A 16,344-nucleotide genomic window follows, 5' to 3' on the forward strand; every position below is an offset into this window, starting at 1 on the left:
CGGGGGACAGATTTCCACGTGGGCACACCTGCCCCTTCTTGCCTGGCACACACAGCTCCCTCGGCCAAGAAGCTCCGTCTTACTCCCGCCCATCCGGCAAACTCCTCCCTGTGCCCGAGCCCCAGCCCGGCCGTCACCTCGTCACGCAGCCTCTCGGCCGGCTCTGCGTGTGCGTCTGTGTCCAGAGCAGCCTGCACACCTCGCCACTTGGCCTCCTCGTGCCGCCTGCTGCCACTAAGTGTCCTCCCGCACGATGGCCAATACACAACAGAAGGCGCTACGGTGGCTGTGCTCCTACTATGTGCAGGGAGCACGGCAGGTGCTCTGCAGGTAGCAGGGGCCACTTCTGGAGCCCTAACTTCCAGCTCCTTTACCTACGTGCTCAGAACCAGCCTGGAGGCAGGCGCTGTGTTCTCCCTACTTTGAGCACACGAAGTGACAGAGATATCAGAGGCAGCGTGCCGTGCCCAGGGTGGTACAGCGTGGGCTCACACCCCTAATCCTGGGCGCTTCCCAGGCCAGCACAGGGCTTGGCACAGAGTAGCTGCTAAGCAGCTATTGAACGAACAGGATGTGGCCAAAAAATATGAACGGAACAGCTATTGGATGCAACAGATCTTCAGTCCCTAGAGGCCTGCTCTTACCCCTGCGGAGCACGGTCCTCCCGCGCAGGGGCCGAGGCCTCCCCCATGACAGCGCGTCTAAACCAGCCTGCGCTTCCCACCGTCAACTCTCTGCCGCCCCCAGCCCCACACCCCCAGGGCTCTCACCAGGCCAGCAGGGAGGTCAGGTAGTCCGGCGTCGTGGGGTCTGGGCTCAGGGGAGGGGAGGTCACAAATGCTGCCGCCTTGGCCCAGTTCTTGCTCCAGTAATGGGTGCCGTCGGTCCCCAGGCTGGCGGCGATGGGCTCACCGAAAACTAAGGGGCCTGGGAGGGGCAAACACAAATGAGCCTGGTTAAAATGGTCTCGAGGCAGGTGTCAGTGGCACAAACTGGAAGATCGTGCAGGTGGGAGAGTGAGACTGGCAGAGCCAGGACGTGGCCCGGCTTTCTGCAGGGTCACCACCCACACTGCGGTGCCCTGCAGCGCTCAGGCCAGACCCACCCCGTCCTCAGCACCCTGCCAAGTGCTTCATGAGGGTGACAACGGCCGACCCACCCAGCAACCCTTGCCATGCTGTTACTGCTTTAGTATCTGGACATCACTATTATCACCTCCTTTTACAGATTTGTAAACTGAGGCACAGAGACGTGATGTGCTTAGTTGGGGTTCCGCCAGCAGCAGATTTTTAAATAAGGAATCTAGGTCAAGTGTCTTATTTGAGAAGTGATTGCGGAAACACTGGCTGGGGACTGAGGAAGTGACATAAGGCTGGGAAAGAGGCCAATGAAGGGCATGGCCCTGGGTCCCCGGCGCGCAGTCCCACGGGGGGACGCTGGGAGGCTGCAGAACACACCTTGGCATCGTCCCACTCTGGGGCAGGGGAGCTGGGGTGTGCATCCACCAGCTTGCGGGCTGCTCCCCATGTACTAACTTCCTGGAAGTGGCAACTTGATTTCCAAGGAGTGGGCCCGATGGGCTTCTCCCAGGAAGAAGCCCGCAGGCAGAGTCCCAGGGCTCCGAGTAGGAATCTTTGCGTTGGAGACCAGTGCCAAGAGACACGGCGGAGAGCCCCTGCTGCCCCGCGGGACAGGACCCCCGGCTGTGCGCTCCACGTCCTGCCCTAGGGCTGTGCTGTACGGCGGCTGTCTCTGCGGTGACCGGTGCTCTGTATCTGAGCTGCCCAACCAGCAGCTGGTGGCCACGTGCACCTCCTGAGCACTTGCAATGTGGCTGGTGCCACTGAGAACTAACTTGTCATTTTTATTTAACATCATTGAATCTAAATTTAAACAGCAACCCATGGTGAGTGGCCGCCTTAAGGCTTAGTGCGGCTCCAGAACCTGCACGCGGAACCCCGGCTGCCCCCACGTCCAGATTTCTGCACCCTCTCTGGGCTCCGGCTTTCTCCTCTCTACAATGGAGCTAACACTAGCCAAGCTGTGCCCTTCCAGCCTCTGGGTGTCAGCGTGCCCTTAAAACACCGCAGTTAGCTGGGGTCCAAAGCAGCTCTGTCCAATACGGCAGCCCTGAGCCCTGTGCGGCTCCCACGCACTTGACGTTGTGGTTGGTCTGAACTGAGTCGTGCTGTGAGTGTAAAATACACACCGGATTTCGAAGAGAATACAGACAAAATCATGCATGTTATCTCGTTGAAGTAATACTTTGGATATATTAGATTAAATATCGTATACTACTGAAATTCCTTGCAAACAGACGTGGTTCTACTTCCACCCGGGCTCCTGTGAGCACCGTGCACCGAGCGCGGTGATGCCCCTGAAGGGTTCTGTGCTGTTTCTGTTACTTGTTCCCACTTGGGCCCCTCCTGTGACCACAGCGCCCCAGTCAGCCTCACATGACCCAAGAGGGAACGGGGCTGACGTTATCCAGGGGAATGTCCTAGGGTCATTAGGCCCAGAGGATTTTAGCCACCAAGCTTGCATAACGGGGCATCCCTTCTCCAACCCTCCCTCCTTCCTCTCTCTGTCTGTCTCTCTCCGGGTTCGGGAGGGAAGACGGCTCTGGGCCTCCTTCTTCATTCCTGGTCTGCTGATTGTGGGGACTGCAGACCCCACTATCAACAAGGCCTGAGGACTTGCACTCAGGCCCCTCTGGGTCTCCTGCTGCGAAGCCTGAGCCCAGTTAGGGCCCGTCCAGCCGGCCCCGCCACGGTCCTCAGGTTGGCAGGCAGGACGGTGCCACAAGCCCCTCTTGAGATGAGGACACTGAGGCAGGAAGTGGACGGCTGATATGGAGCTGAGAAGGACATCAACTACCACCTGCCCGGCACCTGGGACTCGGGAAGGACCCTGCTGAGCACTGTCACATGCATGGGCTCTCTGGGTGCATTTCAGAAAGAAACAGAAGCTCAAATAGAATAAGGAACATGTCCAAATCTTAGAGCTGAGCAGCTGACTTCCCAGACCGGCTCTGCCCCCGTGTCCAGCACAAGGCTGTCCCCAGACCTTCTGGCTCTGGGAAAACACCTTCCTCCTTCCAACCCACAACTGACACTTCCTGCAGGCCCCGCAACTGTGCAGCCCTGGAGGGCCCAGGGGAGCCCAACCCAAGCTGGTGCCCGGAAGGTGGGCCGGGGAGAGGTAGGCATGATTCAGTCTTGCCCCACCTCCATCTGAAACCCTGGAGAGAGCTTTAAAGTTGGCAACATGATAAAATACATGGTCTCCTTTGGCCCCACAAGGCAGGGATCGTTACCCCCGCTACAAATGAGGAAACTGAGGCTCAGAACCGGCCCCTGACTTGCCCAGGGTCACAGGGCTAGCACACGAAACACCACAAATCTAACCTGTAAAACCAACTCCATCTCCCGAGTTCCGCCCACCTCCCACCCTCCCTCAGAATGTGCCTCAAGGCCCAGAGCTCAGGCTGCCACTCCTGGCAGGTCTCTGCCCTGGGCAGTGGCCCCAAGAGTGAACTTGGACCTGCTGGACACCCCTTTCCTGGGATCCCGCCACCCCCCAGGAGGCCCAGGGCCGGCTGCAGACCTTTCTTCCGGGCCAGGGTGATGACGTCCGCCGCACTCTTGCTCATGACCTTGGTGATGTACACAGGGCAGTTGACCCGGCCGGCGATGGTGATGGCCCGGAACACTGCCTCGGCCTCCAGCTGAGCACAGCAAATGCAAAGGTCATGGGGGGAGGGGCAGGGCACAGCCACCACCCACTGGGCACCCAGGGCCCTCCTGCAATCAGTGTCCTTCAGTTTTCCTTAATTAAACACAGTCAGAAGGGAAATCTACTGTATCCAAGGAGGAAGTACATGTGGGTCCAACAGCACCTGAAAGGTCCCCCACCCTGCTCCCCGGGGTGAAGCCACTGGATACAGTAACATCCAAGCGCTACAGAAGTTTGTGAACACTGTCTCCCGTTCCGTCTGCTGTCAGCACGGGCCAGGGACAAATGGCTGGTGAGGAGCACTGGGCTGATCTACAGCCCCTCTGGGCCAGCAGCCTGAACACTCATGTCTTGTGTCCCCAGCATCCAGCTCAGGGCCAGGCCCGGAGCAGAGGTCCAGGGGACCAGCCAATAATTTGACAAGGACATCAGAAAACATCCTCAACTCAAAGGATGGCTTCTAGGGCACCCGTTCCATTCCTTCAGTGCCCTCCCTGCACATACACACACGCACACACACACGCACACACACACATATGTACACATGTAGACCACACATGCGCACAGATGCACACAAACGCGCGCACACACACATACACACACTGCCACCCCCAGGGGGCTCATCCATTCCCAAGTCTTGGGAACACAGTGGGCCGGGGGCAGTTGTCTCCAGGGTGCTAGGCTTGGTGCGTGTGGCTCCACTGTCCTGTCGTCCAACACACAAAGTTCTTATGGAGTTTGGACACTGAAGCATCTGTGGGGCTTTGGAATGAACTTCTAGGGCCCTGGGGGAGCCTCTTCCTGGCTCCTGTGAGTGACCTGCAGCCCCAGGGCTCCCGGGGAAGGCCAGATGGGCTGGGAAGCTCCTGCACAGGGAATGGGAAGGAGCCAGGGCAGCAGCTGGAACAGCACAGGGGTGAGCACCCAGCGACGTCAGAGTCACACCCCAGTGGAGGAGTCTTTACCTCTTCAGGCCTGCTCAGGGCATGGCCCTCGGGACCCGTGATGCCCATCTCTAAGATCCGCTTTTGTTCCTACAAGACAAGAGCCAGAGAGTCAGTGATTACAGAACGCCAGAGCTGGGAGAGGTCGCTCCTCCGATGCCCTGCCTAGACAGAGGGGACAGCTGAGGCCTGGAGGTGGGGGGCTTGCACGGGGTCTAACCTTGGGCCAGAGGGGCAGCGAGCTGGTGCTCCCTCCGCCACACTCGTCCACTGTCCCCTGGCAGCCCCGCGCCCACACAAGCACCTGTGTTATGCTCCACCTCCTGGGGGCAACGGGAGGAAGCCGGCTTGTAAGGAGTGAGCTTTGCAGCCCGCCCACCACCCGCCCCTTCTCCAGGTCTCCCTCCCCTTCTCTCCTCCAGGAAGAAACGTGGCGTTTGGCTGTGACGAGGTATTGAAATCAAAGCGCCCTAAACTGGGGTCCAGCTCCGCAATGGGCCGTCTCTGTGACTGGGCAAGCTGCGCTCTCTGAGCCCCGGGGGACAACAGCGCTTGTACTACGGAGTGACACGGCGGATAGCTGAGACAGTGCGAGCAGAACGCTCAGCGCAAGACCTGAGCACAGCAGGGTGCGTTAATTGGCAGCAGCTCTCCTATCCCCGCCACACGTTCCTCTTCCCGGCACCTGCCTCTCTGGCAGGAACACCACCTCAGCCCATCATGTCACCTTGAAACCGTGCCCTGTGTGACGGCCCGGACCCGAGCCCAGCTGTTCCAAAGTCTCCGCCGCCCCAGGAACACTAAGCCCTCGCTGCGCGGGGCCCAGCTGTGCTGCTGCTGCTTCTAACTTCTGCAGTTTCTGTGCCATCATTCCTGGACACAACCTTACCATCAACCCCACGCCCTATCGACCACGAAAAAAATCACAATTTCAATTGCACATCTATGGTTATTAAGCTGGAGTTTATTACAAGGACGCAAACTGGAAACAATTTTGAGGTCTAACAGCTGGAGTGAATTTAAGTAAACAGTGGAATAATTTCAGCTACTGAAAATGGTGTTTACGGACCATTTTTAGAAACTGTTTACAAAAAGATTTTTTGACATAGAGAAATCCCTATGCAAAATTGTTTAAATGTCAGTTACTATTTCTGCAGGAACGAAGGAGGGGAGGGAAGGGAGGAAGGGAGGACAGGAGACAGACTTTGGGGGAAACAAAGACTCGGGATTTCTAGCTGGAGATAACAGGCTAAGCACACGCAGTATTTTTGCTCCTTTTTGAAACCCCACCAAAGTGACAAAAAGGTGCACAAGAGCCAAGCAAGTGCAGAGAACACAGCAGGAGCAAAATTTTGAAGGGTGCAGAGCAGATGTCCAGAGGTAACAGACGTCCTGGAGCTGCGACAGCCAGGTCCTCAGTCGGCAGCAAGGAAAGCCGAGCCCTGCCGCAGGATTTGGGGACGGAGGGCTGCAGGCTGGAGTCCCCGCGCTGGCGCACGCTGGAACACTGCGCAGCAGCGACCACTAAGGCAGAGGTCTGCATGGCCCAGGGCCGGGCCGCCCCACCCCCCGGTGCATGTGGACAGAAACGTGAGTGTACGTCTGACGACAGAAGGCGCAGGCACGGGCACAGAAGCGTCAAACACGCAAGGCCCAAATTTGAATCTATCCAATAATCCAACAACTGGGGAATAAAGCGTGACATATTCACACAGTGGAATTCCACAGGGAGAAAGCTATTGCTACACCTGCCAACAGGGGTGAATTTCACACACCTAGGACTGAGCAGACGAAGCCAGGCGTCAAAGAGGACACACCGTGTGGCTCCAGTTTTATGAAGTTTAAAACCAGCTGGGACTTAGGCATGTGTGGTGTGGCAGGCACTTCTACACGACTGCGAGGGTCCCGCCTCCTGGCTGCCTGGCCGCGCAAGCCAGCCCTGGAGCGCGGGCTCCATCCAGCACCTTGCTGCTAATGAGCAGAGCACAAGAGAGACGGGACATCTCTTGCGAGGTGAGGTTACGGAGACTCTGGCTTCCACCTGGCTCACCCTCTCCTGCCTTTGGCTTGTCACTCTGAAGGAGGCCAGCGCCACGCTGCAGCTGCCCACGTGGCAAGGAACCAACTGAGGCCTCTGGCCACTGGCCAGCAAAGAGCACAGGCCATCAGTCTGGTGGCCTGCAAGGAACTGAATCCCAAAAACAACCACCTGAGTGATGCTGGAAGTGAATCCTGCCTGTCCCGAGCCTTGAGATGACCCAGCTCCACCTGATACCCTCCCTGTAGCCTGGGAGATCCTGAGCCGAGGGTCCAGCCAAGCCACACCCGACTTCCATGGGTCACAGGACCATGCAAAAGTAACCCCTTGTTGTGTTAAGATGCTAAGTTTTGGGGTAGTATGCCGCGCAGCCATAGATAACTAACACAGATTTTGGTGGCAGAAGTAGGGCGCTGCCATCGAAGTCACCTAAACCTGTGGAAGTGGCTCTGGAGCCAGGCGGTGAATGAAGGAAGAATTCTGAGGGAGCACATTCAATCACCTCGGACAGACGGTTGTTAGAACAGCCTGTGGGGACATTGCCGGCCATGCGCAGGGGACGGGGAACGCGCCTCTGGAAGTGGGAGGGGCATCCCTGCCAGGGGCAGCAGGAAGCCCAGCGACGCTCTCGCCGCAGCTGGAAAGCAGAGGTTAGACCTAGTGAAGTGGCAGATCCGGCCAAGATTTCCCAGCAAGGCACCGAAGGTACCACCTGGTTCCTTCTTGCTGCTTTTAGTAGAACGTGTGTGGGGGACAGAAACTCAGGGAAGGACTGCTAAGAAAAGCCAGAGCATGATGGTTTTGAAAACCTTCAGTCTCTCAAAGAACAAAGTATAAAATTAAGAAATGGCTTCTGAACAAATCTCACACTCAGAACACTGCCAGACAAAACGAGCGGCGCAGCTTGACCAACTTGTGCTAAGAACTCAGAAAAGGAGTGTTGCCTCCCAGTATTATTTGTCACCAAAAGTCCCTTTAAAGAGATTAAAGACATGCCTGTGGACGCTCCCAACCAAACAGCAGAGCCTCCGGGAGGCTCACGGATGCCCCTCGGCTCTCAGCAGCGCAGTGGAGGCTCCGCCACGAGAAGGCCACGAGAAGCCGCGCCTGTCTATTGTGTGGTGGCCTCAAGCCCAGCGGGACACACAGGAGGCCTGCAAAGCCTTCGGGAGAATTGCTTTAGCGAGGCGCGGGCAGAGCAGACGGAATGGGACACAGGCTCGCGACATGAAGGAGGCAGCTGGATTCCTAGAACTCCACGGGCAGGAAGCAGGCCGAGGAAACCACTCCGTTGCAAACACGCGCCGCCTTTCACGAAAGAGGACGAACAACTCAGAGGACGGAACCAAGAGCCCAGAGGCGGGAGCCAAGAATGAACCAGGGGTTGTTGGCAGACCTCACACGTGCCCAGCTGCGTTTCAGAGTCCCCACGAGCCAGTGGCTCCTTGATGCCTTCCATTTGCCCCGAGTTGGACAGGAACATCTGCCCCGTCCCACTGTCGTACGGTGTGTCGGGAGGGTGGGCGCAGGATCCGCCCGCTTCCGTGTCACACACCTGCGACTGCAGGACGCACAGCCAGGGAGCCGCCCCACGCCTAGCCCCCACTCGGACGATGGGTCCCAGGCTCTGAGCTACTGCTGCCACGAGACGAGATTCTGGAGACCCGTGGGAGGGCGGCTGTATCCCGCGTGGGAGCGGGCCTCGGTCACAGGGAAGGGAAGACAGTCTGGTGGGCAGTTTGGATACGGCCCCGGTGACCTCACCTCCCGGTATTCCTGCGTGATCCCTTCTTCTCCAGGGAGGGCTGGACTCAGCGGCCTGTTATCAAGAACGGAATCCTACTACATGATGAAACGGAACCACTGTTTATTTTTTACTTTGAATTCTAGAGTTTCAATTATACAGAGTAACTGTAAGGACACAGATAAGAAGAAGTAAAGCTGAACCTTACGAATGAAAGCTTCAGACCTCAAGCACTTAACCATCACGCTGCTCTTTCCCTGGGCGTCGGAACCAGCGGGAACTGGCAAACATCCCAGCTCTCCTGCCCCACGTGACAGGGAGCAAGTTACTCATATCCGAGCCTCAGTTTCCCTACCTACAAAGTGGGGATAACTACATCTAACTCACGGAGTAGTTGTGAGTATCGATCTATGCAGCCCTTCGCATCGTGCCTGCCGTTAACTGCGGTTATGGCTGTATCCACAGCTTCCCCCGTATGCCCGGTCTGGACGCTGTGGCCTGGCCATTAGTCCCTGCCTCTGCGTCAGACACCCAGAGGCCACCCGACCTCCGCCTCCTCTTCCCCCGACAATCCACCCACGAGTGTAAATGGGGCTGCCTTCCCATCTCTCTCACTGCTCTCTGTCTCCTCTCTTCATGTCCTATGAGAATTGCTGGAGTAGAACCTGGCTGGTCACCCTGACTTCACTCTTTCTCCCAAATTCTCCACCCCACGGCCAGAAGGTTCAAACTGTGCTCACGTCTCATCCTGTCCAAAACGTCTGCACGGCTGCCGCTGTTGGTGCCAGACACTGACCCTCACGTACACGATGCCCTAGTGTGCTTTCTGATGCTATCACAGAATACCACAGACAGGGTAATTTATACAGAGAAGAAATTTATTTCTCATGGTTCTGGGGACTGGGAAGTCTAACACCCAGGGGCCGCGATCTGGCGAGGGCCTCCCTGCTGCGCCCCAGCACGGAAGAGGCATCACACGGCGAGAGAGCAGGAGCGCCAGCTCAGGCTCCCTTCCTCTCCTCGTAAAGCCACCAATCCCGTCCTGAGGGCCCCGCCCTCGTGACCTCATCGAACCCCAACTACCTCCCAAGGGTCCCACCTCCAAATACCATTAACCTATGAATCTAGGGATAGAATTTCCAACACAGGAACTTCTCGGGCACACAGCACATGTGATCCTTCAATCCTCATAGCAACGCTGCCAGGTAGGTGTTGTGGGATGGAAAATGAGAGTCTCTGCGGGGCAATGTTCCTTGCCCCAGGTCACGTGGCTGGGAGATGGAGGGGGCTGGGCTGGAACACCTGCTCCAAGCCCGGCTCCGTCCGCCACGCCAGCCCCGACTCCGGAAGACAAGGCGCCACACCCGCTTCCGTGCGCGCGGCCTCTCGCACCCCCAGGTGCACAAAGCGTTTTCATTCAGATTCCCATTTGTCCGTCATGCAAGCCCTTCAAGGTGCGGAGGGTGGTTACGTTACCCCATCGTACAGGTGAGGAGACTGAGACTCCGGAGGCCAAAGGTGCGTGAGTGACTCTCGCCTGGTGTGTCTGGAGTGACCCCAGTTCCTGTCTCAGCCCTTCACTGCCTGGTCACCTCGCTAACCAGCGCCCTTCGCCCATTCCCTCCGCAACAAGCCGCAGACCCAGGTGGAAGGGGAGGAAATTCGCACCACTCACCTGAGCTATCAAATCTCCATTTTCGGCGTGGACCAAAATCACAGCTCCCAGCCCCTTGAGGAAGGTGAAGGCTTCATAGAGCTGAGGAGAGATGGACAGGGATCGGTGTGAGGCAGGAACGGCGCAGCCCGCGCGCTCACAGAGACTGCTCTCCTGCTCACACCGGCCGACCCCGCCAGCCGTTCTCGCTCTGCTCATGCTGATGGAACGTGCTGATCCACAGACCAGAGCAGGAAAGGACCGTCCCTTGGCCACGACGCATTCCAGACCCCAAAGCAGGAGCCGGGTGCGGGAGGGCAGGACTGATCCAAGCCATGCCAGGGCGTGACCACAGCGTAGTCGCAGCACCTGCCTGTGCCTTTTGCGTTCTTTTTCGCTTGGCTCCTTTGAAACACCTGAGTTGTGAATGGCGACAAGCGGTGCTGAGAAGTCACTTTTAGTTCTACTGAAATTTTGTAGCCAAATCTGCTAAACCTGTACTATAGCCACTCATGTGCCACAGGCGAGGTGTACACCTTTACAAAAAATTGAGCCCATGTCATTTTACAGACAACAGTGGGGTGGGGAGCCAGCTTTCTGATAACTCTGACCCGCAGGCAACACATCACGCCCAGAACCATCCCAGCTGGCCGGGACAGCTGCTGCCCACTGCCCGAGGTCTTCTTCCTACCTGGGAAGGAATCTGCAATCAGGCATTCCCCCTAGTGAGGACCAAAGCCACCAAGCTCCCTCCTCAGGGACACTGGAATCCTAACTTGGTTCTCCATACACACAAGACGACACCCCCGGGATGTGAGCTTTCAGATGCAGACAGCAAACGGGGGCACGCGGAGGCACGTTTGGGAACCCACACCCAAAGACTGCTCGAGTCCACCCATGCCCCGGCTTTGGTGGCTAGAACAAGACAGGTAAAATCACAGTTATGCCTACACGCCACATGCTACTTTTTTCCATGAAACTGAACCAATTTTCAGTTTTTCAAATGCCTTTTGCTGATTGCTGATGCCCTCCAGGGCACCTTGGGGCCAACTCTTTTCTGTAACCCCAAGTGTTTATTTGAGAGGCAGGACATGGAGCGATTCTCCCACTGCCCACCGATTCCCTGGTAATACCAGCAACAGCTCACTAACACCCGCATGGCACCGCTCTGTGCCGGGCCCTGCCCTAGAACTTTACTCGTATTGAATCATTCAATCCTCTAACAACCTCTATGAGGCAAGTGCTCTATAAGCCTAAGGCACAGAGAGGTTGGGAAAGCCACCCCTGACTGCACAGCAAGCTGCTGGTATGCCAGGGCTTGCGGCCACGCAGCCTGGCTCTAGCCTCCTGGCCTCTCCACCACACTAACAAGGAGGGGCAGGGGAGGGACAACAAAACCACACAGGAGACCCAATGGTGCAAGAAGGCCAGGTGCAACTCTACACCTGGAGAACAGCTTACACCGTCACCTTCCTTAGCTCCTTGCACCTACCAGCAATTGTTTGAGGGTGACAGGGCCAGAGATTTTACATCTTGTAGATGAGAAAACTGAGAAAGGAGGTGACTTGCCTACCATCTTGCAATTGGCACAAGGGAAGGCCAGGGCTCTCCCCTGGGTCAGAGCTGATAAAATGGTCCCCAGCACTGCCTGCGCCCCAGAACCCGCAGCAGAGCTTTCTGGCTGCTGACGTCTGCGATGGCTCTAAGAAGCTGCACTTTGGACGAGCTCCCCAGCTGATGCTGAAGACAAGCTGGGTTGGGGAGCCACCATGCCAGGGACCCCACTGCACCCCACTTCAATAGTCAGAGAGGAACAAAAGCCCAGGAGGGGCAATGACTGACACAACGTCACACATCAGTTCAGTGCCAGAACCGGGACTTGAGCCCAGAGCTCTCCCTGCCAGTTCTCACCATCTCCCCTGCCCTGTGCTGCCTCGACTGACAACACTGGCCCAGTCCTGCAGGACGGGGGAGGAGACGGGGACCTACCTGGCTGTCGGACATTTGGTAGAGATCCTTATAGGCCATGTAGACTTGGAAGGAATTGACGCCTGTTTCAAGATAAAAAGAAGAACAGAAAAATACGCTTAAGAAAAAAGAAGCACGTCCTTCCAGTAAATCAAGGATGGCAGTGCAGAGTGGCAGCCCCAGGAGAGAAGGTGCCATCAGAATTCACAGCGGGGACACCTAACCCAGTCTGGGCTGTGGGCGGAAGTCACAGGAAGCTTCTGGGGAAGGTCACAACTAAGCTGGATCTGAAGGTGAAGGAGGAGGAGGAGGAGGAGGAGGGGAGTCCCCAGGCTGAGAGGGAGGGGTGTCCGTGGGCATGTACGACAAGGAAGAGGAATGGACACGAGTTGTGCAGTTCCTAGAAAGCATCCTGATGCATGAGCCATTCTTATCCCATTTGTTAGAAATTGTGCCATAATATATATAACATAAAATTCACCATCACAACCAGTTGAAACTGCCCAAGTCCGTGGCATTTAGTACGTTCGCAATGTTGTGCACCCAACACCTCTCTCTAGGAAAGCATGTGCTTTTAAAGCAAGGGAGTGGCATGATCAGTCTGCTGTGGCAGGAGGACTACCCCGGACGCTGTGTGGAGGATGCTGTGCGGAAAGGCAAGGAGAAATGGACCAGGTGGGGGTGCTGAGCTCCGCTCCGAGCCAAGAAAGGAGCTGCAGGGATGGAGCGAGCGAGTGGGGACTCAAAAAGGTCACATGTCGGACTTAACCACACAGCACACTGGCAGGCCGGGGCAGTAGGGGATGGGAGGGGACAGACTTTTCCCTAATTCACCTTCAAGTTGTTGGAGGACAGACACCACATCTTGCCTATCATTTTGTCTTGCACATCTGTGACATGCGCTGTGCAAGTAAGGGTACCTAATGCAATCAGGAAACGTTTGGATAAGAAAAAAAAGAATTTAAAGCAAAAGTATTAAATGGGATTCAGTTTTTTCCCACTAAGCAATAGTGAAGACAAGCCAAAAATCTTTTTTTTTTTTTTTTTTTGTGGAAAACTATGGCAATAAGATTTTTTTCCCAAAAGATCAGGAAAATTTTTAAAAATTGTATTCAGAGATTAACATAAAAATATCAGTCTCTAATTTATCAAGTAGACTTAAACAAAAATAATATGACAATTAATAGATATTGTATTCCTTGTAAAGATAAACTTCTTTAAAAAATACAAAAATCAAAACTCAGTTTATAGACACAGAACAAATATCAATGGGAAAACAGGTAACACCATACTGAGAGGTAAATTCATAGCCTTAAACACTTAATTGTTTATTAAAGGGATGGGGAAGAGTATATAAACCAAGTAAGCTCCCACAATAAGCAACTTCAAAAGAACAAAATGAAAATTCACCAGGAATTAGAAGTAAACGATACAGACAGGAGTAGAAATAATGAATTAGAAAAAAAGTGGTAGAATTATAGAATTGGTTGCCAGGGAGGGACAGAGCAGGGAAAAGCTATCTCAAATTAAAAGCTACCATGAAAAGTTATGATAGATTTGACTTGTTATCAATGGAAACCTTCTGTGAGTTCATTCTTAAAAACTCAAAAGTTTTTAAAAAGCAAACAACCAACATCGTTAACATATCTGCAACAAATCTAACAAAGGATTTTTAAAAATCCTATTTAAAGAACATCCATCAGTGTTTACTTTGAGGAGGAGGAGGGGCCTGTGACTGCAACAGGTCCCAAGGAAGAGTCTGCAGGGCCGGGTGGCAAAATTCCATTTCTTGCCGGAGTGGGGTAATCTCATAATAATTCATAAAGCCACACATTTGGTTTGTGTGGTTTTCTGTATCTGTGTTCTATTTTACATTTAAAAGGATTAAAATAAAAACCAAGAAGCAAAAAACAACAAAGGCAAGCAGTATTGTTAGACAATTTAAGAAAAAGCAAATGGCTAACTAATAAAGATAAGATTTGGTCTTACTTGTAATCAAGGTAATTACAATTAAAACCTCAATATTATGCTATATTTTAAAATCTACTGTCCAATGCTAGTGAATATGCCTCAAAATGAGACTCAAATTGGCACAATTTGCAAGTGCTTAGAAAACCAGTTTAGCAGTACATATCGAGAGTTGTCAATGTTTTCGTACTTCTGGGCAGATAATTCTACTAGAGCCTCGGGAAATACAGTAGGCCCTGATAGTCATAAAGACCCCCGGATTCCCAAAGGCCATCATCACAAGTTCTTTCCAAGGAGGGTCCACGGAACACAAGTCCCAGATGATTGTATGGAATACCAATTGGGTTGTCAGCCTATTTATTCTGTAATATCCTTCAGTTCTCAGAACTTGCATAACTTTTCTAGCAACTTCCCTTTTCCCCTTTCCACCCAGTAACCTTGGAAACAGCCATGCTCATACAATATGATCCTAGACCACAGTCCAGGGCTGGGCACCAGACAGATGCTAAACTGAACCAGCATGAGGAACTGAGCCCAGTAGATACCAAAGGACCCCTGGTGACCTCTGAAGCAGAGATGCACACCCAGAAAGAGGGTGGGCTGCTGCATTCCACCATGAGGACCAAGGCAGTGGAGAACACAGGCCTCAGCTAAGAGGATAGAGCTGATGCAGGGAGAAAAGCAGAGACGAGGCGGGGAAGAGACTCTCGTGGGAGCTTGGACACACACAGCTACCACTAAAGCAAATGTGCTTCCTTTGGCTTCGCCAGGTTCTGGAGGGCTTGTGTGGTTTGCAGTCAAGCACAGGGATGTTGAGATCTACACTGGATGAAGAAAAACTGGATTCATCAATAATAAACAGGTTTCATTACTGCAGGACTTCTCCCGAATTTCAACACGATGATGTGCATTAAGAATACTCAAGAAGAGATTAAACAAGGAGCATTTCCCAAACTTACTGGACCCAGAAGCCCTTTTTCATAGAATATTTATCTTCTCACTGATCAAATATTTACTGAGTATTTACTATGCACAAACACTATTCCAGAAGTGGGGATACAGCTGTGAACAAGGCATAAAGGATCCTCATCGACATTCTAGTGGGAATGGCAAGCAATAAACAAATAAATTAGATGACTTCACGTAGAGATGGGTACGAGGAAGAGATTTAACAGGCTGGTAAATTTTTTTTAACTTCACGGAATTCTTGCAGCAATCTCCGTCAAGAGACAGAGCCCGTTTCCCCACTCCTCGAATCTGGCTGGTCTTGTGACTAAAGAAGCAGATGTCACACTACACAAGGTCCAAGCCTGAACCTCAAGAGGACTTGTAGCTTCTGCTCTCACCCCTGGGAACCAAACCGTGAAGATGCCCCCGCGGACCGGTGAGCAGGTCATGGGCGGAGCCCTCCTGGCCGCTGCAGCCACCCCGGGCAGGCCGAGGCACGAATGAGCAGGGCGTAAACAGCACAAGTGCCCAGCTGAGCCCGGGCCAACCTGCCTGCTCACAGGGTCAGGAGGAAATCAACAATTGCTGTTTTTTACTATTTGTGGTAAAATACACATAGCACAAAATTTACCATCTTAACCATTTTTAACTGTGCAGTTCAGCATTAAGTATCCTCACGTCCTTGTGCGGCCACCTCCAGGGCTCGCTCGTGTTGTGAAACTGAAGCTCTGTTCCCATCAAACAGTAACTCCCCGGCACCCCGGAAACCCCTGACAACCACCAAGCGACTGTATGTCTCTAGAAATGCGACTGCTCTAGGTATCTCATATCAGTGGGATCGTTTAGAATTTGTCCTTTGTGATTGGCTTATTTCTCTTAGTATGATGTCCTCCATGTGTAAGAAATTCCTTCTTTTTAAGGCTGAGTGATATTCCATTGTATGGATATACCTCGTTTTGTTCATCTGTTCATCGGTCAGCAGATGCCTGGGCTGCTTCCCCCTTTAGCTACTGCAGACAGTGCTGCTGTGGGCCCGGGTGTGCAGGTCTCTCTCTGAGTCCCTGCTTTCAGTTCTTCCAGGTATACAGCCAGCGGTGGAACTGCTGGATCCTATGGTAGCCCTAGTTTCCACCTGGTGAGGAGCCTCCACACTGTTTCCCACAGCAGCTGCACCATTTCACATTCCCACCAACAGTGCACAAAGGCTCCAAGTTCTCCACAGCCTCGCTAACACTTGTTATTTTCTGGTTTTGTTTTTGTTGGTAGAGTAATCATCCCAATGGATATAAGATGGCATTCGCTGTGGTCCTAACAGTCGCTGTTTTAAGCCACTAGATTTTCTTTT

At 53.8% G+C, this 16,344-nt stretch overlaps 1 protein-coding gene across 1 annotated transcript in view; it reads right to left on the reverse strand.

The window, feature by feature from the left end:
- Window positions 1–16,344, reverse strand: part of CRMP1 (collapsin response mediator protein 1) — a 69,477-nt gene that overhangs the window by 15,201 nt on the left and 37,932 nt on the right. Inside the window, exons 5-9 of the mRNA XM_069495937.1 lie at window positions 12,105–12,166; window positions 10,137–10,217; window positions 4,701–4,769; window positions 3,607–3,727; window positions 771–927 (exon numbers count right to left, since the gene is read on the reverse strand). Of these exons, the coding sequence (XP_069352038.1) occupies window positions 771–927; window positions 3,607–3,727; window positions 4,701–4,769; window positions 10,137–10,217; window positions 12,105–12,166 (490 nt within the window). The remainder of the gene's footprint in view (window positions 1–770; window positions 928–3,606; window positions 3,728–4,700; window positions 4,770–10,136; window positions 10,218–12,104; window positions 12,167–16,344) is intronic.

This window comes from Eulemur rufifrons, chromosome 20 (assembly GCF_041146395.1).
Source record: "Eulemur rufifrons isolate Redbay chromosome 20, OSU_ERuf_1, whole genome shotgun sequence".
NCBI lineage: Eukaryota > Metazoa > Chordata > Mammalia > Primates > Lemuridae > Eulemur > Eulemur rufifrons.